Source organism: Monodon monoceros, unplaced genomic scaffold, assembly GCF_005190385.1.
Source record: "Monodon monoceros isolate NGI ecotype Baffin Bay Population unplaced genomic scaffold, NGI_Narwhal_1 Super_Scaffold_7, whole genome shotgun sequence".
Taxonomy (NCBI): Eukaryota; Metazoa; Chordata; class Mammalia; order Artiodactyla; family Monodontidae; genus Monodon; species Monodon monoceros.
The window spans coordinates 101,466,467-101,486,144 of NW_021703784.1; the positions used below are offsets into that span (position 1 = coordinate 101,466,467).

General features: G+C 51.7%; 2 protein-coding genes across 2 annotated transcripts; one reads left to right on the top strand and one right to left on the bottom strand.

The window, feature by feature from the left end:
* Window positions 1–3,013: 3,013 nt before the first annotated feature.
* On the bottom strand, window positions 3,014–5,584 carry CCDC87 (coiled-coil domain containing 87). Its single transcript, XM_029207079.1, has one exon. The coding sequence runs from the start codon at window positions 5,582–5,584 to the stop codon at window positions 3,014–3,016; it is 2,571 nt and encodes an 856-aa protein (XP_029062912.1).
* Window positions 5,585–5,755: 171 nt separating this feature from the next.
* On the top strand, window positions 5,756–19,054 carry CCS (copper chaperone for superoxide dismutase). Its single transcript, XM_029208989.1, has 8 exons — window positions 5,756–5,875; window positions 6,197–6,269; window positions 12,734–12,871; window positions 13,076–13,253; window positions 13,845–13,905; window positions 18,412–18,489; window positions 18,561–18,664; window positions 18,746–19,054. Exons 1-8 carry the CDS (start codon window positions 5,837–5,839, stop codon window positions 18,897–18,899), a joined length of 825 nt encoding a protein of 274 aa, XP_029064822.1. The 5' UTR covers window positions 5,756–5,836; the 3' UTR covers window positions 18,900–19,054.
* The last annotated feature ends 624 nt before the right edge of the window (window positions 19,055–19,678 follow it).

Sequence of the window (19,678 nt, forward strand, 5' to 3'; positions counted from 1 at the left end):
GGGAGAGGCCACAACAGTGAGAGGCCCGCGTACCGCAAAAAACAAAAACAAAAAACAAAACAGAGTCAGTATACTCAGAGACGTAGAGGACAGACTTGTGGTTGCCAAGGTCGGGGAGGGAAGGACTGGGGGTTTGGGGTTAGCAGATGCAAACTAGTATATCTAGGATGGGTAAACAACAAGGTCCAACTGTAGAGCACAGGGAACTATATTCAATATCCTGTGATAAACCATATGGAAAAGAATATAAAAAAGGATGTATATATGTGTGTAACTGAGTCACTTTGCTGTACAGCAGAAATTAACACAACATGGTAAATCAACTATACTTCAATACAATTTTCTTAAAAAGGGAGTCAACATAAAGAAAAGTGTTTGATAAACAACAGTACAAGGAAGAGGTGGGCCAGACACAGAAACCCCAAGACCAAGGGGGTGGGGCTGTAGGCTTAGTGAAGTCAGAAGCACCTGGGCCTAGATCCAGTCCCCGCCAGCACTGGTGAACCGTCAGGACTGGACTTCAGCTCTGTGGGTCTCAGCTTCCCAGCGTGGCCAGATCACCAGAAGCCAATGTGCTTGTCCAGCAGCTAAATGACCAATTTGCAGAACTGCCGATTGTTTTTTTCAAGTTGTATTTTACCTCTGGCTTGACATTTTATAAGCAAACAAGCTGGTCACCCAACCCTTCCCCCACTTTCACTGCCCCTGCCCCAGCAACTGCCCACTCCCCCGAATCATGTCTCACAGTCCTTAACACCACCCTCACTACTGCCTTTGCTCCCACCTGTGCCCTTTCCTCTATTTCAAAAAAAATACAAATAGGGCCCCCCCAGACCCTTTCTGGGGTTTCATGATATCAAAACCATTTTCAGGGCTTCCCTGGTGGCGCAGTGGTTAAGAGTCCGCCTGCCGATGCAGGGGACGCGGGTTCGTGCCCAGGTCCGGGAAGATCCCACATGCCACGGAGCAGGTGGGCCCGTGAGCCATGGCCGCTGAGCCTGCGCGTCCAGAGCCTATGCTCCGCAACGGGAGAGGCCACAACAGTGAGAGGCCCGCGTACCGCAAAAAAAAAAAAAAAAAAAAATTTTCATAATACTGCTGACACGTTATTTGCCTTTTCTACCCTCCCTGTTTCTGAGTACAGTGTTTTCCAGAGGCTGCATGACGTGCAATATCGCAACAGATGCAGCAGAAACATAAATGAGAATCCAGTTGTCTCCTATTAAGCCAGACATTCAGGAGATTTGCAAAAGAGTAAAATAGCCACTCTTCACTACTTTAAAAAAAAAAGTTGTTTTTCATAACATATTTCTGTAAACACATAATGGGATTAGTGTTAATTTAAATAAATAGTAAGGAACTTCCCTGGTGGTGCAGTGGTTAAGAATCCGCCTGCCAATGCAGGGGACACGGGCTTGAGCCCTGGTCTGGGAAGATCCCACATGCTGCGGAACAACTAAGCCCGTGCACCACAACTACTGAGCCCGTGCTCTAGAGCCCGCGAGCCACAACTACTGAAGCCCGCATGCCTATAGCCCATGCTTGGCAACAAGAGAAGCCACCTAAATGAGAAGCCCGCACACCACAACGAAGAGTAGCCCCCGCTAGCCACAACTAGAGAAAGCCCGCGCACAGCAACAAAGACCCAATGTAGCCAAAAAAAAAAAAAAAAATAGTCAAAACCAATTGAAAAGTGGGCAAAGGGCATGAGAATTTTACAGAAAATAACCCAGCTTTTAAATATCTAAAAGATGCAACTTCACTCATAAGACAGATGAGAACACAACTCAAATGAGATGCAATTTTTTCACCTATTAGATGGTAAAGATTAAAAATTTTGATAACACTATTGATGAGAGTGGGGAATTATTATTATCATCATGCAGTGCTGACAATAATGCAAATGGTTACAGCCTTTGTGGAGGGTAATCAGTAATATCTATCAAAATTACAAGTGCTTATGCTTAGATATAATTCCACTTCCAGGAACTTAAACCATAGAAATAGCTGCACATACTAAAGAGATGAACAAGGATTTTTTTAGAGCATTGTTTTTGTTTGTAAATGTCCAACAATAAGAGACTGGTTAAACAAAATAAAAATATACCCAGAGAATTCCCTGGCAGTCCAGTGGTTAGGCCTCCACGCTTTCACTGCGGGGACCCAGGTTCAGTCCCTGGTTGGGTGACTAAGATCCTGCAAGCCGTGTGGTACAGCCAAAAAAAAAACCAAAACCAAAACCAAAAACACCCAGTGGGATACTAGATAGCAATCAAAAAGAATAAGGCAGATCTATGTGTACCGACGTGGAATGAACTTGAGGCAAGCTCATTGGGGAAAAAAGAAAGGGGCAAAACAGGGGACAGCATGCTACTGCTGGTGTAAAGACATGTATATAGACAACATATTCATGTGTGTTCATACATGCATAGGCTATCTCTGAAATCATTTTTACAATGGCCTACAGGCCTTACATAATCTAACCTGCCCCCTGGCACCTTGTCACGACCCCTCTGACTCATCCCTCTTTCCCCTTAGCTCTGCTCCACCTGCATTGGCCACCTTGCTTTTCTGGAACACCCCAGGCACCCGCCTGCCTTATGCTTCCCAATAGCTGGCAGGAACACTGTTGTCCCAGATGTCCATGGGGCTCACTTCCTCCCCTCCTTCAAGCCTCCGTTCAAATCTCCCCTTCCCAGTGAGGCCTACACAGACTACCCTAATAAAGCTACATCCTTCACACTTTATTTCCTCTTGCCCTTCTCTATTGATGCATGAGTTTTTGGCTGTGCTGTTCATGGCTTGACAGAAATAGGACTACTGGGCTTGTGGATTTTTTTATGAGAACTTCATGGTCAAAATAAAGTGCTAATTTCAGTCCCCTGGTAGTTGGAAGCACAGTTTTCCTGAACCCCGCACTCCCAGATATTTCTTCTTTCAAAGCAGTCCAGAGGTCTGGGTGAGCTGCTGGGTGTATGGGGGTGAGGGAGGGACCTGAGGACACTTGGCCTGGTCAAAGAGTAATGGGCGTATTCCCAGGGGCTATTAAAGGCTGGCTGCTGAGCTTCCTGGACAGGGCTGACTGATGGGAGGCCCTCTTGGCCCAGACCAGGTGGTGGACCCGCCGCCACTGCTGCAGCCAGTAGAGCATCTCCACTTTGTCATGCTTCATCTTGTCCAGGTAGCGCCGCCCCTTGAAGGTCACTGGCTCACCAAAGACTAACTCGATCTCCTCCAGGAGGGGAACCAAAGGAGCCTCCACTAGACCGAGCCTCTTATGGAGATGGTTGCGGATCTGATTCTCCTCCAGGAAGCGACTCAGGCCCATGTCGGTCTTGTGGAAGAAGCGGTTAGGGTCGGAGGCTTGTCGCTCAAACCACTCCAGTTTCCCCAGCAATATCTCCCGCAGCTGAATGGGCTGCAAGGCCTGCTCCCAGGCACTCACCAGTGACGGCAGCTGCCTCAGGCGGGCATTGGAGCTGTACTTGATGGCCATGTCCAGCCGGTCTTTGTCAGGGACCTCAAGCATGGACCACAGCTGCTCCAGACGCTTCTGTAGGCTCAGGATTTTGTGAGAGTCTTCCAGGAGGCTGTTGTTCTTAGTTCCCAGCCTGTGCTCCAGCACCGTGTCCCAATCCCACTCTCCTGGCACAAAGTCTGGCTCGTCGTCTTCTAGCAAGGGAGGTGGGTGCTGAATCTTTAGGGACTCTCTGACAGGGGCCACGATCTGCACAGGAACCTCCTCTTCATACATTTGGAAGATGACATGGAGGAAGTCTGTCTCCTGGGTGGTGAGGTACTTGAAGTAGTCACCCACAGACAAAGTCGTTTTCCACCAGTTCAGCCATGAGGCCTTGTTTGACCACTTCTCCCAGCTTTTACGTGCTTGGAGTGATGTGGAAGAGGACATCTTATCAGGGTTGGACTGTAAAGTGTTAGCTCTCAGGGAATAAAGTCCAGCCAGCTTGGTGTTGATGATACGACGCTGTTTTTCTTGACGTAGAAAGGCTGAGGATAGGAAGGCCGACCAGTCTTTATTGGCTGCAGGCTCAACCAGGGGCCCCTGGTCAAAAGAGAAGTGGTCATTAGAGACACAGCTCATCAGCTCCTTGTACACCTCCCTGATGCTACTGCCAAAAGTGCAATCAGTATCCATTTCCTCGATAAGTTTGGGCTCCAGTTCACCAGCCAGGTGGTTGTATAGGACTCCGGCCCCCTCAACGTGGAAGGAATCCAAAAAGTTTCTTGCTGAGACCTGTACAGCAGCTGCCTGGACCACCTGATTTCTTAGCTTCAAAGTAACAGTCACTGGCTGTGGTTCAAGTGGATGGGATCTGGGGGACTGGGGGCTCCACTGCTCTGAGGCTTCCTTCTCCTCAAGGCCCTTCGACATTCTCTGCAGCTCTTCCATGTGATGTGCTGCAGCTGGGCGGTAGGTCAGGGCCCCCAAGAGTGGCGGCAGGCCCGAGTCCAGCGGTGAGTAGTGAGACCACCCCAATTGCATGTTCTTCACCCTCTGCTTCAGGTCCTCAGCCGCAGTGTGCCCTGCCAGCTCTGGTTTGCTCTCTGCAACCAGGACCAGTGGGGTTAAGGGGCGAGGAGAGAATGGAGGAAGGCCCAACTCATCTGCTAGTTTCCAGCCCTCACGCAGAGAGGGCATGGACTGGCCCCTCTGGAGCTGGGAGGAGAGGGGCAAGTGGGAGGTGGGGGGAACCTGGCTGGGGGTAGGCACAGAGGACCCAGGCAGTGAGGCAATCTGTGAACTGAAGTTGCTTTCTCTCCCCTTTTGCATGGTGGACAGCCAGCGGAGAGGCTTCTTCTTCAGCTGGGAAATGGACTTCAATTCCTTCACTGGGTCCGGTTCAGGCTCACTGACAAGCTCTCGCGGGCGGCTGAGTTGGATGAGGTAGTTCAGGCTGAGGTTGAAATATGGCACTTGGGCAAAGCCAGTGCTGTGATGCCACGGGATAGGGCAGAGCCTGAAAGCCGCAGTGGGGCCGAGGGGGCGCAGTCTGGGCACGCAGACTTGGACCTGCCCTTCCTTCAGCAGGGCGCGGAAGTCGGCGAGCAGGCCACGGTAGACCTCGGGGCCGGTGAGGAAGACTGTGCAGTCCCTGGCGAGGCTGGCGGCCAACCGGGTGAGCGTGGCTGATTCGGTGAAGACAGCTGCGGGGGTCGACATGATCTTCTGAAGGTGCAGGTAGCGTATGAAGAGCTGCTCGCTGCTGAGCAGCACGTAGACCAGGAGCCGCTCCCGCAGCCTCTGATTGTTCAAGTGGCTCAGACCAGGTTCGGTGGGGGGCTCCTGCCAGCTGCACTTTAGCTCATCCAGGATGACCTCGGTGAAACGGAGTCGTACCTTGAGAGGCGCGCGCACCTCCAGCCCGCTGTTGGCCAGCCGCTCCGCTACCTGGCGGCAGAGCGACGCCACCGTCAGCCGTGAGACCGGTAGGGGCAGCAGCATCAGGACCTCCTGCGAGAGGCGCTTCTGAGACTCTGTGCGCGTCGTCGTGCGGGGGAAGAGCGACAGCGGACGCAGCAACCGGTGGTAAAACCGCTGGAACTCGGGCTTATACGGCTCCATCTTACACCAGGCGGCGCTGGCGGCGCCGGCGGTTACTAAGGCAATGAGGGGCCGCATGGCCCAAGTGCGCCTGCGCAGCCCTTGCCCGCCACGGCGTGGACGTGGGTGGGTGGGATGCAGAATCTTGCGTGCGCTCGCAACGGGAGGCGGGGCAAGGAGTGGCTTCCGGGGCTCCGCCTCTCCCGACGCGTCTCAGGGTTGGCGCCACAGGACCTGGACAGTTCGGGTCGTCAGGTGGTGACTGCGTTCGGGATGGCATCGGACTCGGGGGACCGCGGGACTGCCTGCACGGTGAGGGTCGAGGCCTCGTGTGGGAGCCTCGCAGGGGCGAGAGCCTCGGCCCCTGGGGTGATCGTTAACTTGAGAATGGGGGAAGGAGCGTACACCTGGGTTGGGGCCTGGGGTCCAGGCTGGAATGTGAGAGTAGCAGGGCCCTTGGCGTTAATGTTGAGGGGTGTTGCTCCTGGAATGATCGTGAGTGATAATGAAGAAGGCGCTTGAGGAGGGGTCACGTGGGGCGTTACTCCAGGCCTTTGGGGGTGGTCGCAGGGAAGGTAGTGAAACAGGGTCACGCAAGAAGGTTCCCTAGCTCTCATCGGCCCGTCCTTGCAGCTGGAGTTCGCGGTGCAGATGACCTGTCAGAGCTGCGTGGACGCGGTGCGCACGTCCCTGCAAGGGATAGCAGGTAAGAACCAGATTAACTTTTCAGTGCGCAGTCAGGAGGCCTCTGGGAGGGGCAGGCAAATCTCTTAGACCAACCCTACTCCCATTTGCAGATGCAGAAATTGAGACCTGGAGAGAGGAAGGAATGTTCTCAGAGTCACATAGGGACCCAGAGGCGGAGTCTAGAGTGCAGGTCTCAGGCCTGCCCTGCCAGATTCTTCTACTGGCTCTGCCTGCCCTTCTGGTGTCTTAAACCTCCAGTGCCTGGAGGGTGAGGAGGGAGGCAGAGTGTAGTCCCCCCCTACAGGGGTTTTCCCTGGAACACAGGCAGTTCTTGCTTGAGAAACAAAATAATCTTGACAAAGCAAACAGCAGCCCTAGCCATGTTCCATCTTAGGCGGCCCTGATTCTTTTTTTTTTTGGCTGCTTTAGGTCTTCATTGCTGCACTTTCCCTAGTTGCGGCGAGCGGGGGAGGTGCGCGGGCTTATTGCCGTGGCTTTTCTTGTTGCGGAGCACGGGCTCTAGGGCGCGGGCTTCAGTAGTTGTGGCACGTGGGCTCAGTAGTTGTGGCGCACAGGCTTAGTTGCTCCACGGCATGTGGGATCTTCCCGGACCAAAGATTGAACCCATGTCCCCTGCATTGGCAGGCAGATTCTTAACTACTGCACCAACAGGGAAGTCTGGCCCTGATTCTTAAAAGCCAGCTAGCTGGTCTGGAGGTGACCAGACACAATCGGAAAGATCTGAGAAGGCAGAGCCACCAGCATGGCCGTGGGAACTGCCTGCCTTTGATTCTGTCAAATGTTTATCCAGTCATTCAGGTATAGACCAGACACTGGGGGCTTTTTAGGGAAAAGTGTTCACAAGTGTTTCAGGCACAGCCTCTGCCCTCAGGTAACATGAGCACACAAGCATTGCGCTGGGAAGAGCAGTTCTTGGAGGAGCTGCCATGTGATGGCTTCTGAAACTGGGACATTGGTGGCACTTGGCTCTGTATAAGGCAGCAGTGTGTCCTAGGTCTTCAGGGTATGTGCTCTAGAGTCAGACTGTTTGGGTTCAAATCCCCCCTTTGCCACTTACTGGCACTAAGACCTTGTGCATGTTAGTTTTTGTGTCTGTTTCTTCAGTGTTTAAATGGGCAAGGTAATGGAAGCTACCCCAGAGGTTCATTGTGAAGAGTAAATTAGTTAATACATGTAAAAGCACTTTAGGAAGGTCTTTGGCATGTAGTGAGAGCCCACTAAATCTTAGGAATTATGAGAGGCAGGGCTTATAGGTGGTAAGCTGGTTGGGCAGAGGCATGAGGGGACAAAACTTTTTTTTTTTTTTGGCCGCACCGTGCGTCATGTGGGATCTTAGTTCCCCCACCAGGTATCGAACCTGTGCCCCCTGCAGTGGAAGCGCAGAGTCTTAACCACTGGACCGCCAGGGAAGTCCCTGATCTTTTTTAAGTTGTTCAAACTGGCTTATTTAGGGGTTCCATTTTCACTCCTCAATAGATTTTATGTATTTCTCATATGCTTCCTCACCCATTAGTTCATCTAGTTCTGAGGTGTTCCTGAATGTCATCTTGATCAGCCAACCATCTTCATAACAACATTTGTGGACAAGTCCTGGATTTTCTGCAAGAGCTTCATTCATATCAGTTACTTCTCCTGATAGAGGAGACTAGAGTTCACTAGCAGCTCTCACACTTTCCAAAGCACCAAACTGCTCTTGTTGGTTCAGTTTTGTCCCAACTTCAGGCAGACTACAGTAAACAACATCTCCCAAAGCGTCCTGTGCAAAATTGTTGATTCCCACTGTTCCAACACCATTTCACTTTGTTAGCCATTCATGTTTGCCCATGAATCTTATGCATGGAGAGCAGAGCGGGGCTGGTGCGCAGCGGCCGGGCAGCGCCTGCCCTCAGCCCCCAGAGCGCTTGGTGCTGGCTTCCAGTGCCGTGTTTGCAGAGGGGGACAGATCCTAAAGCTGGGTTTGCTTTGACTATGTGTTTGGGAATGAGGGGTGAGTGTCTGAGAAAACTGAGCCATTCCACTGAGAGTGGAGTGTTCTGACCAAAGCTTTCCAAAGCTGTTGGACTCTACCTCCTGTAAAACATTCTTAGTGGGAGAGCAGACAGCTGGACTTCTGTTGGACATAGGGCAGTTTTTAGCCCTCTGCAGGTTTCTTAGAGACCAGATAAAGACTTCTGGTGGCTACATTTTCTGGTCTGGGTAACTGGAAGCAGCTTGGCTTTCTCATGGGCTGGCTTCCCAGATGCAGAGAGGGAGACAGAAAGAGTGATCGGGTGATTTGCCCTCTCCAGGAGGCCTGGGCTTTGGGGAAGAAGGCTCTGCTCTCCTCCTAGGGGTAAGTGGGAGGACCTCCCAGCCCAAGGCTCACTTCCTTGAACTCTTATCACCCACCCTAGAGTCCCCTACGGCCTTATCTTTTCTCCCTCTCTGGGCTCTGAGCTAAACAGGTACTACTGACCAGGCCACACTCCACACCAGCCAAACCAAACTGCTGCTCAGCTGGGGAGCCAGCCTTCTTGGTTCAGACTCAGGTCAAGGTTTTGGGAATTGCAGTCACAAGGAGCTTCCCACTGGGGCCCTCCCACTTTCAGTGCAGAGAAGCAGCTCTTCTTAGGAGACCCCAGAGCAGCAACCTACCTGTGCCAAAGCCAGTCCATCAGAAAGTCTTGTCTGCTGTGTCTAAAACTCTTTTTCTGTACTTTGGGCTTCACACCAAACCAGACCACCTCACCTCACCACAACCCACATGAGAACCTCATCTTTGGGCCCTCTGTTGCCCTTTCTGATAGGTTCTTCACATAGAAACCAGAGTGATTTTTTTCCTTTTCAATGATTTTATTTTATTTTATTTTTTGGCTGCACCGCGTGGCTCGTGGGATCTTAGTTCCCCAACCCGCTGGTCGAACCTGCATCCTTGGCAGTGAAAGCCTAACCACTGGACCGCCAGGAAATTGCTAAGAATGATTTTTTAAATCATACATCAGATGTTGTCACTGCTCTGCTTAAAATCCTGTGAAAGTACTAATATTTAAGAGCTTCCCATAGGCCAGGCACTGTTCTAAGTGCTCTATATGAGATAACTCGTTTAGGCCTTCAGTAGCCCGCTGAAGTAGGTCGTATTGTTATCTCCATTTGCAGAGGAAGAAACTGAAAAGAAAACAGAAAGGTTGAGTAAGCTAAGGCCACACAGCTAGTAGGTGGCAGACTCAGAATTTCAACTCCAGAGCCCACACCCTCAACCACTGTACTCTGTGGCCTCTGCCAATGGCCTCCCCTTGCATTAAAATTAAATTCCAGATTCTTTCCTGTTGCCTGCAGGGCTTTGTTTCATTGGTTTCCACTTACAACTTTGTATCTTATCATTCTCTTTACTCCAGCTCCAGCCACTGGGCCCTTCTCTTCCTAGAACACGTAGATGTTGTTCCTGCCTCAGGGTCTTTGCCCAAACTGTACCCTCTGCTGGAATGCTCTTCCCTGACTACACTCAGGCCTTTGCTTAAAGGCTCAGAGAAACTTTCCTTCACCAGCCTAAGTGGCTCACCCCCCAGTTGTTCCCCAATACCTGTTTCATTGAGCACACTTTGCACTATCTGAATCTCCCTGTGCATGTGTTTGATATCCATATTCCTGTGCTGGAACACATGCTGCTTTATGGGGCAGAGACATCACCTGACTTGTTCCCTGCTGCATCCCTACTGCCTGGAACGGGGCGCATGATAGGCACTTAGTGTACATTTGTTAAATGAATGAATAGGCAAGTGAATCCCTCACACTGCATGCTTACTTGAGCTCTGGGAGCCTCAGACAATCAATCCTTTGGGGCCCAGTCCTTCTTCCTGTGGGGCAAGGGGACCAAGCATCAGCTCTGGAGTTGGACAGGCTGCCTTCTGAGCTTTGCGATCTCAAGCCAGTTGAGAAGCCCTCCAGCCTCATTTCTTCACTTGCCAGAGGAGGACAGTATCACTGTCCTGATGTGTGTAAAGCTGAGCACACAGCTCTTGGCATTCCCTAGAGGCTCAGAGTTCCCTGCCGTCCTCCCTACCACTTTGGCATCCAGAGGCACCTCTGGGTGGACCTGGAGCTCCAAGGCTTCACGCTAGGTGGCCCAGGATGAGACATTGTGTTAAGTGACAGGCAGTTGGGTTATTTGGGGGGTTTTCTTTTGGCAGAATTACCCGGTACTTGCCGGGGAGGAGATGGGTGTGTCTGTCTGATTTCTGTTTACAAATTCGGCCCCTCCCCCAACAGTGTCACCGATGGGGCAGGGGATCTGTAGAAGCAAGACCGTGGGACCCTTTGTAACCACAGGCCAAACAGTCCTGCCTCTTGGGTGCTACCTCCTCCCAGTACCATCTCCCCGTTTTGCCTCGAGTTGGAAGGAATCTGAACAGCTGAGGTTCCTTGTGTGTGCCTCAGAGACTGTTATTCCCATCTCTGCCTGATGGTTAATCCAGGTGTAGTCTTGATTCTCCCACAGCCCATGAGCTCCCTGCGGACTAGGACTGGTGCTTTCCCTGACCCTGGCCTCCTCCAGGCCCAGCACACATTTGTTGAACGAATACAGGGTGGGGGTGGTGGTAGGTGGGGGAACCAAGGATGAAGGGAATGCAGACAGTCAGTGCAGCCTTCAGTTCACACAGCATTGGCTCAGCAGAGGGACATGCCTCGCTTAACCTGTCTTCTGGGCTGCCCAGGGCTCCCGGCTCCCATGGGCTCTACCCTGCCAGAGCAACAGACACACTAAGATCAGAGCAGAATGGTTTTAAGCTCCACAGGTGAGATCATTCCTCAGAGTTCCCAGCCCTCCCCTGTGCTCTGGCTCAGGATTCAAGAGTTCTCTTAAAAGGCTTATGAGCCCTGAATGAAAGAGAATCCCCTTCTCGTCCTTCTTTGAGGTGGCTCGATGGCCCTCAAAACTGAGCATGTGTCAGAATCGTCCCGCAGGTTGTGTATACACCAGGGTGACTTCAGGGATTTGGAGGGCAGTTGAGACTCTCTGACTTTTGAACCTGACCCTTGTGGACCACACAGAGCTCCTGCCCACACAGAGGATTGTAATCAGTGCAGCATGAGTTACATAGGAGAAGTGGGAACTGCCACAGGAGGATGGAGGAGGGGGCGCCAAGCCAGCCTGGAGGCTGGAGCTGCTTCTCAGGGTGAACAGTATTCAGGTGAAGTGCTCGGGCTCTGGAGCTAGGCTGCCTGGGATGAGTTCCAGTCCCACCATTCACTACAACGTGACTTGGAGCAAGTTGCTTAACTTCTCTATGCCTCAGTTTTCTCATCTGTAAAGTGGGGATAATAGTGCCCAACTCACAGGGTTACTGCATTAATACAGGTAAAGTATGAAAAAGCCCACAGTGCATGTTCAATAAATGTTAGCTTTCAGGATAGTGGTGATAGCCCCCTCTTTTTTATGTGTGCCAGCTTTATTGAAATATTCATATATCATAAAATTCATCCATTAAAGTATACAGTTCAGTGGTTTTTAGTATATTCACAGAGCTGTGCAACCATTACCACTATCAGTTTTCTATTTCATCACCTTATGAAGAAAATTGTACCTTTCAGCTATCACCCTCCTACTCCCCTACCCACTAATCTACTTTCTGTCTCTATAGATTTACCTCTTCTGGGTATTTCATCCAGAATGACATCATCTAATATGTGCTCTTTGTGACTGGCTTTTACTTAGCATAATGTTTTTAAGGGTCATCCACATTGTAGCATGTATCAGTGCTGAATGCCTTTTTATGGCTGAATAGTAAGTATTCCATTGCATGGGTACACGTTTTGTTTATCCACTCATCATTTGATGGGCTTTGGGGCTGTTTTCACCTTTTGACCATCATGAGTAATGTGGCTATTGATAGCCCCCTTTTATACAAACATTTTTTTTATTGTTTAATTTTTAAAAATTGAAGTATAGTTGATTTACAATGTTGTGCTGAAACATTTTTAAAAGAACTATCTGTGTTTCAAGAGTTATAAATAGGGGCTTCCCAGGTAGCGCAGTGGTTGAGAGTCCACCTGCCTATGCAGGGGACGCAGGTTTGTGCCCCGGTCCGGGAAGATCCCACATGCTGCGGAGCGGCTGGGCCCGTGAGCCGTGGTCACTGAGCCTGCGCGTCCGGAGCCTGTGCTCCGCAACAGGAGAGGCCACAACAGTGAGAGGCCTGCGTACCGCACAAAAAAAAAAAAAAAGTTATAAATAATGCCTGGCATGAAATAAGAATTCACAACACTCCTGGGGGCAAGATGGCATTATCCCCACGTTATTCATAAAGAAATAAACTCAGAGAGGCTAAGGGCCTTACACAGCTAGAAGGCAGCTTCAGAGCTTGCCTCCGACCATAGGAAAGTTGGTTAAGATGGGGATGGGGAATGGCCCCCGATTTTCTCTTCCCTGCTCCCAGCACAGGGGTGCCAGCCCTCTGCTGCCCACTGTCCCTTGTCTTCTCCCAGGTGTCCAGAGTGTGGAGGTGCAGTTGGAGAACCAGATGGTCCTGGTACAGACCACCCTGCCCAGCCAGGAGGTGCAGGCCCTTCTAGAACGCACTGGGAGGCAGGCAGTACTCAAGGGCATGGGCAGTGGCCTGTTCCGTGAGTAACCTTGGCCTTGGCCTCTCTGGGAGGGAGGTGACCTGGGTGTGGTACAGATCCAACCATGGCCTTTGGGGGCTTGGGTTGGCGTGGCTTTAGGGACCCCACGAAGTTATGGGGGCTCTCTACACGTCATTTCCAAGTTGATAAATGGGTGGGGCTGGGTGAGGTGACGAGCCAGCCCTGGTGTTTAATACCTTACAGAGAATCTGGGGGCAGCAGTGGCCATTCTCGGGGGGCCTGGCCCTGTGCAGGGAGTGGTGCACTTCCTACAGCTGACCCCTGAGCGCTGCCTTATCGAGGGGACCATTGACGGCCTGCAGCCTGGGCTGCACGGACTGCACGTCCATGAGTTCGGAGACCTCACAAGGAACTGCAACAGGTGAGTCCTCTGTAACCTCCCTGTAGCATCCTTATTGCCCCAGTTGTGCACCCACATAAGTGCAGGGGGCTGTGTTCAGCTTTTTACACACTCTTTCACATTTGGTTCTCACAAGTACCCTGGGAGGCATACACACAAAGGCCCAGTCTACAGATGAGAAAACTGAGACTCAAAAAGGTTAAATGACTTGTCAAAGACCCTAGAGCATGTAAATGGTAAGAGTGGGGATTTGAACCAAAATCTGACCTAGACACTCCTGCTCATAGCCACCTTACTGCCTCCGAGATGGAAGGGTGACTCCTAGACACGGGAGAGTCAGGTCTCCATGTCATGGTGTTTGTCATGCTGTCATGCCATTAGTTATTTACTCATCTGTGTCTCGCCTGGAAGCTTATTGAGGGCAGGTCCCATGACTGATTCTTCTTAGTGCCCTCAACTCAGAGCCTGGCACAGAGTGGGCCTGTGTGTTGAATGAGTGGATGAATGAATAAGTGAGTGAATGAATAAATGAAACAAATGTAAAGTAAGAGGATGGATCACCTGGCCTGTGAGCTATTGTTTCACTGCCCACCTGCTATCTTTCCTTCTTAGCTGTGGGGACCACTTTAACCCTGATGGAATGTCTCATGGGGGTCCCCAGGACTCTGACCGGGTAAGTGAAAGCCCAGAATCCTAACCACTAGGCCACCAGGGAACTCTCTGACCAGGTAAGTATTGTTTTTAGACTGAGAGAGAACCCAAGGTCTCAGAGGCAGGGCACGCAGCTCTTGGGGCCTGAAAGTATGATTCCTTTTTGTTGGGGTCATTTTCCCTCACTTTTTTGGTTCCATTTAGAAACATTTATTGACACTTTCTGTGTTGAAGGCCTGCTCCCTAAGACTCACAGTCTGGTGAGGGAGACACTGAGAACTCCTTGGTTGCAGTGCAGTGAGAGAATCCTTGCAGGAGCCTGCCGGAGGCCCTGGGAGCCCAGAGCAAGTTCCTGACCCAGCCTGAGGGGCACATGCAATGGGAGAAAGCTTCCTGGAGAAGGTGATGCTGTGGAAGTTAAAGGTTTTACCTAAACTAAAAAGGCCATCCCAGAACTTCTCTCGTGGTCTAGTGGTTAAGACTCCTCACTTCCACTGCGGAGGACATGGGTTCGATCCTTCATCGGGGAAGTTCCGCATGCATCATGGTGTGGCCAAAAAAAAAAAAACAAAAAACAAAACGCTGTCCCTGACACTGCAGCTCCTGGCCCTGGAGTTTAATTTTACCCCAGAGAATTGTTTCCCCATCAGCAGTGAGTCACATGCTGCCTTAATGATTCTTGCCTTATCTGAGTACTACTTGTTCTGTTAGTTACTCAATGTTTTTATTTAAATTGACTGATTTTTTTTCCCCTTAGGTAAATTTAGTTATTTTTAACATTTTAATCTATCACTGAAGGTTTCAAACAAGTTCTAAAAGTGGAGAAACTAGAGTCCCGAACCCCCATGTCCCTGTCACCCAGTTACCAACTCGTGGCCAGTCCTGCTTCATCTACACCCCTGGCCCTTCTCCACCATTATTTTGAAGAAAATCAAGACATCATTCATGTAATTAAGGTAGATTTATTTTTAACAAGAAACTTGATATGGCCACAGAAAATAGGAAACCAGTACTTCTAGCCCCAAGAGGAGGATCATTGTGAAGATAAATCAGTGCAGACCTAAAACGTGTCATTAGGGTCCTGCTAGGGACTACGGCCTGCTTTATCGTTGTCAGGGTGATTAGTGAATGTCAGAGAGGCGTTAAAGACGTTTTAACACCAAGCTGAAATTTTGTCCTGGATGTCATGCCAGGAGGACGGCCTCCTCTCTCAGTGATGGGATGTTTCCTAACACCCTGTCCACACACACCTGATTCCGTCTCCTCCGCCTGCGGTGCTATGTGTTCCCCTCCTCAGGGATTCAGAGGGGATCATGCCTCTGAGCCACACACCAGGCCACTTGCTCCTCCGCCCAGTCCTGGAAACGCCTCCCCCTCCTTAATCTTCCTACCGCAAAAGACCCCAACGCCCGGCACAGCAAAAAGTGCCAGGTGTGAGCAGCAGATGTCCCAAAGGAAAACAAGATAAAGCAGAAGTGGCTCTTCTTGCTGCTTGCTCGTCAGCCCCATCATGCAGCCCCACCCCCCCGTGTGCAGGGGAGGGCAAACAAATGAAAACATGGTGTGTGTTTCTTAATTCATGTAAGTGATTTTTGTTTTTTTGGACTTTTGACAGCTCTGTCACATTTCTAGTGATCAAAGTTTTTACTCCTTGCCCCCCGCCCCCTGGGGAGTGGGGGAAGCCTTTCTGTTGGGTCCATTGCATAGTGTCATACTTGCGTTCTGTGTGTCAGTTATCTATTGCCGAGAGTCAAATTACTCCAAACTTAGGGTTTTTTGGGTTGGTTTTTTTTTTTTTTTTTTTTTTTGCGGTACGTGGGCCTCTCACTGTTGTGGCCTCTCCCATTGCGGAGCACAGGCTCCGGACGTGCAGCCTCAGCGGCCATGGCTCCCGGGCCCAGCCGCTCTGCGGCATGTGGGATCCTTCTGGACTGGGGCACGAACCCGTGTCCCCTGCATCGGCAGGCGGACTCTCAACCACTGCGCCACCAGGGAAGCCCTTTGGGGTTTTTTTTGGCCAAGCTGCTCGGCTTGTGCGGATATTAGCTCCCCAACCAGGGATCGAACCCACAGCAGTGAAAGTGCCAAGTCCTAACCACTGGACCACCAGGGAACTCCCAGGTTTAAAACAAACAACAAGCATTTGTCATCTCACAGTTTCTCTGGGGTAGGAATTCGGGCACAGCTTAGCTGGGGACCTCTGTCTTCGGGTCTCTCAAGGCTCGATGTGGGGAGGACCCGCTTCCACACGAGCTCATGTTGCTGTTGGCCGGCCTCAGGGCCTCCCTGGCTGTTGGCCAGAGACATCAGTCCTTTGCCAGGTGGGCCTCTCCCTAGGCCAGCGCACAGTACAGCAGCTGGCTGCCGTCAGAGCAAGTGAGTGAGAGAGAAGGCGCCCAAGACTGAAGCCACACTCCTTTTGTAACGTAAGCTTGGAGGTGACGCCAGGTCCAGCCCACCCTCGTGGTGGAGCGCACAGGGTGTGAATCCAGGGGGTGCATCTTAGAGGCAGTCTTCCTCATTGAAGCCTTGAAAGGTGCTGAGCAGGAATCAGGCAGGTGAAGAAGGGAGAGTGGGAATGGAGGCTCAACAGGGGACGCCCCGTAGACAAAGCCCTGGAGGCTTGAACCGGCAAGAAGGAGGTCTGGGAACTGGCAGCCCTATGCCTCTTAGGAAGTGGAGTTTCTGAAGGGCCAAAGACCCCCTCGTGACCTGTGCCTTGGCCTGGGCCTCTCTCGGGGCAGGGCATCTGAAGGGGCTGGAGCCAGCTGCTATCTTGTACCCGAGCCCTTGGTATAGGCAGAGGAAGACTTGAGCAAGAGCTACGTGTCCAAGCAGCCATGATGACTGGCATGTTCCTTTTGGATTTCAGCGTCTGGTTTTGTCCAGACAGAAGTGAATTCAGTGTGGGGATTTATGTCCAAGCCTGGTTGTCCCTTTGCACATCTCCTAACTGGTTTCTAAGCTTCCTTCCCTTCTCTCCGCATCCACCTCCAGTCCTTTCCCTTCATGCACGGTATTAGAGGAATTGTTCCAAAGCATGGAGTGACAAGGTCACACCCCTGCCTGAAACCTTTCTTAACTCCCCAGTACCCAAGGGGACAGATCTCACGTGGCTACTTGGTGTGACGTTCAGTGCCACCTGGCCCAGTTCCACCCACCCGTGTGCAGGGGAAGGACTAGAAAGCCTGCGTCTCCTGACCCTCTGCTGCCGGATCATGCCTCTGAGCCACACACCAGGCCACTTGCTCCTCCGCCCAGTCCTGGAAACGCCTCCCCCTCCTTTATCTTCCTACCGCAAAAGACCCCAACACCCGGCACAACAAAAGTGCCAGGTGTGAGCAGCAGACGTCCTAAAGGAAAACAAGATAAAGCAGAAGTGGCTCTTCTTGCTGCTTGCTCGTCAGCCCCGTCACACAGTGACATGCTTTGTGACCCTGCTTTGCGGCAAGGCCATGTGTACCAGCCCATGTTGGCTCAGGCTCTTACTTCTGCCCAAGTGTCAGGTTGGGGGCAATTTATTTGCACAGACAGACGTGGGTCTCTGGGACTCATCAGTAGGGCCTTGTCACCAGGAAACACACTCACTATTGTGCTAACCCTATGTTTTGTAATCACTAGTCTGTTCCATGTCTGTCTCCTCACCATGCTCTGAACCCCTTGAGGGGTGTTGACCACATATACACCATCACCTCCCACCCTGCCTGGCAGAGGGTATCTGATGTAGGCGGAGCTCAGTAGCTGTGTTAGGACATTTTTAAAAATATATATTTATTTATTTATTTGGCTGCACCGGGTCTTAGTTGGGGCGTGCGGGATCTTTTTAGTTGCGGTGTGCAGAATCTTTTTAGTTGTGGCATGCGGGATCTTTAGCTGCGACATGCAGGATCTAGTTCCCTGACCAGGGATAAAACCCGGGCCTCCTGCATTGGGAGCGCAGAGTCTTAGCCACTGGACCAGCAGGGAAGTCCCAGGACATTTTTATTACCTTCAAGGGAGAAGGTGGGCAGAACCAGGTGTTGGGGGCAGGAGACACCCTTTGCCCCTGTGTTTCTTCTTTTCCTGGAGGCCGGACGTCAGGGAAGGGATGCTGGCTGCCTCTGATGGTCAAGAAGCCAAGCTTGGCCAACTTAAGCCCAGGGGACCTGCAGACTACCAGGGGCTCACAGAGTCATCGGGAGGCTGGAGAAGTGGGCTTGGAAAAGAGCAGGAACCAGGCTAGATTCTGAGGCTTGGATGCAGACTGGGCAGCAGCCTTGTAGGAGAAGCAGCCTGGTCTAGTGACATGACTTCCTAGGGAGGGAGTCACTGGCCGTTTTCAGCGTGCTGTCATTCAGCGTGCCCAGGATTTTAGTTCCAGGGAGAGAGAGTCCAGTTGCCTTCCTTGTGTCCTGGGCTGTCCCTTCATCCTACCAGACTGGACCCATAGGAGGACACTGGTACTTTGAGGAAGGGGACCCAGATACTGGGAAGCCAGAAGTTAGCAGCCATGTCCCACGTGCCCTTTCCCCCCCGGATCTCATTGCAGCACCGCGGAGACCTAGGGAACATCCACGCTGAAGCTGATGGCCGAGCCGTCTTCAGGATAGAGGATGAGAGGCTGAAGGTGAGGTGGAAAAGAAGGTGGGGACCTTTCCTAACAGGTCCACTGTCTGAGGTCTTTGTCTCCCCTCAAAGGTGTGTGATGTGATTGGCCGAAGCCTGGTCGTCGATGAGGGAGAAGACGACCTGGGCCGGGGTGGCCATCCCTTGTCCAGGATCACAGGGAACTCAGGAGAGAGGTGAGTGCTCTGCCTGCAGTGCCCGCGGAGACCGGGAGGGGCCAGGCAGGTGCTCATCTCAACCCCACTGCTCTTCCGCAGGTTGGCCTGTGGCATCATCGCACGCTCTGCTGGCCTTTTCCAGAACCCCAAGCAGATCTGCTCCTGCGACGGGCTCACCATCTGGGAGGAGCGAGGCCGGCCCATCGCTGGCGACGGGCGAAAGCAGCCCGCCAGTCCCCCCGCCCACCTCTGAGCATAGCCTCAGCCTCGGGTCTGTCACTGTCCTCCCTTCTGAGCACTTCCAGAGGAAGGCCCTGCTCACCCAGTCCTAGGAGAACTAGTGTGTGGGGTGTGTAGGGGTTGCTGTGATCTTCCCTTGGCAAATTAAAGTTTTATTTTCATATGGAACTTGGTGTTTTGTCCATGTCCTGTTGTCCCTTAATGGGCTTAATAACCACAGTCCCTCTGCCTCTGTCCTCCCTGTCGAGGGCCACCTCTTGGCTTTAGAGGCAAAGAAAACTGGATTCAAAGCCACACAGTTCCTGAGGGCCGTATCCTTCTCCTCAGGGTCAGAGTGAAGGACCATAGCAGACATATTTCTGTTTGTGGCCTGTCCCCCTCCCTTCACTATGGCCAGTTGGAACCAAAATGGACACCTGACCCACACAGGGCCTTGCTTTCCCAGAGAAATCAAAGTGGATCCAGCTTTAGTTTCTCCCTGGGGTTGGATCTATAACATGGGAATATGGGAACTGTGGGTGGGCCTCTTCTCCCTGCATTATGGACCGAGTATCAGAAAAAGCTCATCAGCTGAGGAGGAAGAATGAGGCAGATGCACACTGAGAACCTAAGAGTCGCAGGAGAATGCCAGATGCTCCGGAGTCCACACTCTGGGCCTTTCCTGAGGCCAACGACCTCCTGATCTGGGAGTCAAGAGACCATGCCCCCACCAATGCATCATCACCCACTTTCTAAAAAAAATTAATGTGGCTTGAGTTGATTTCCTTACTCGCAAGTAAAAGACTCTTAATT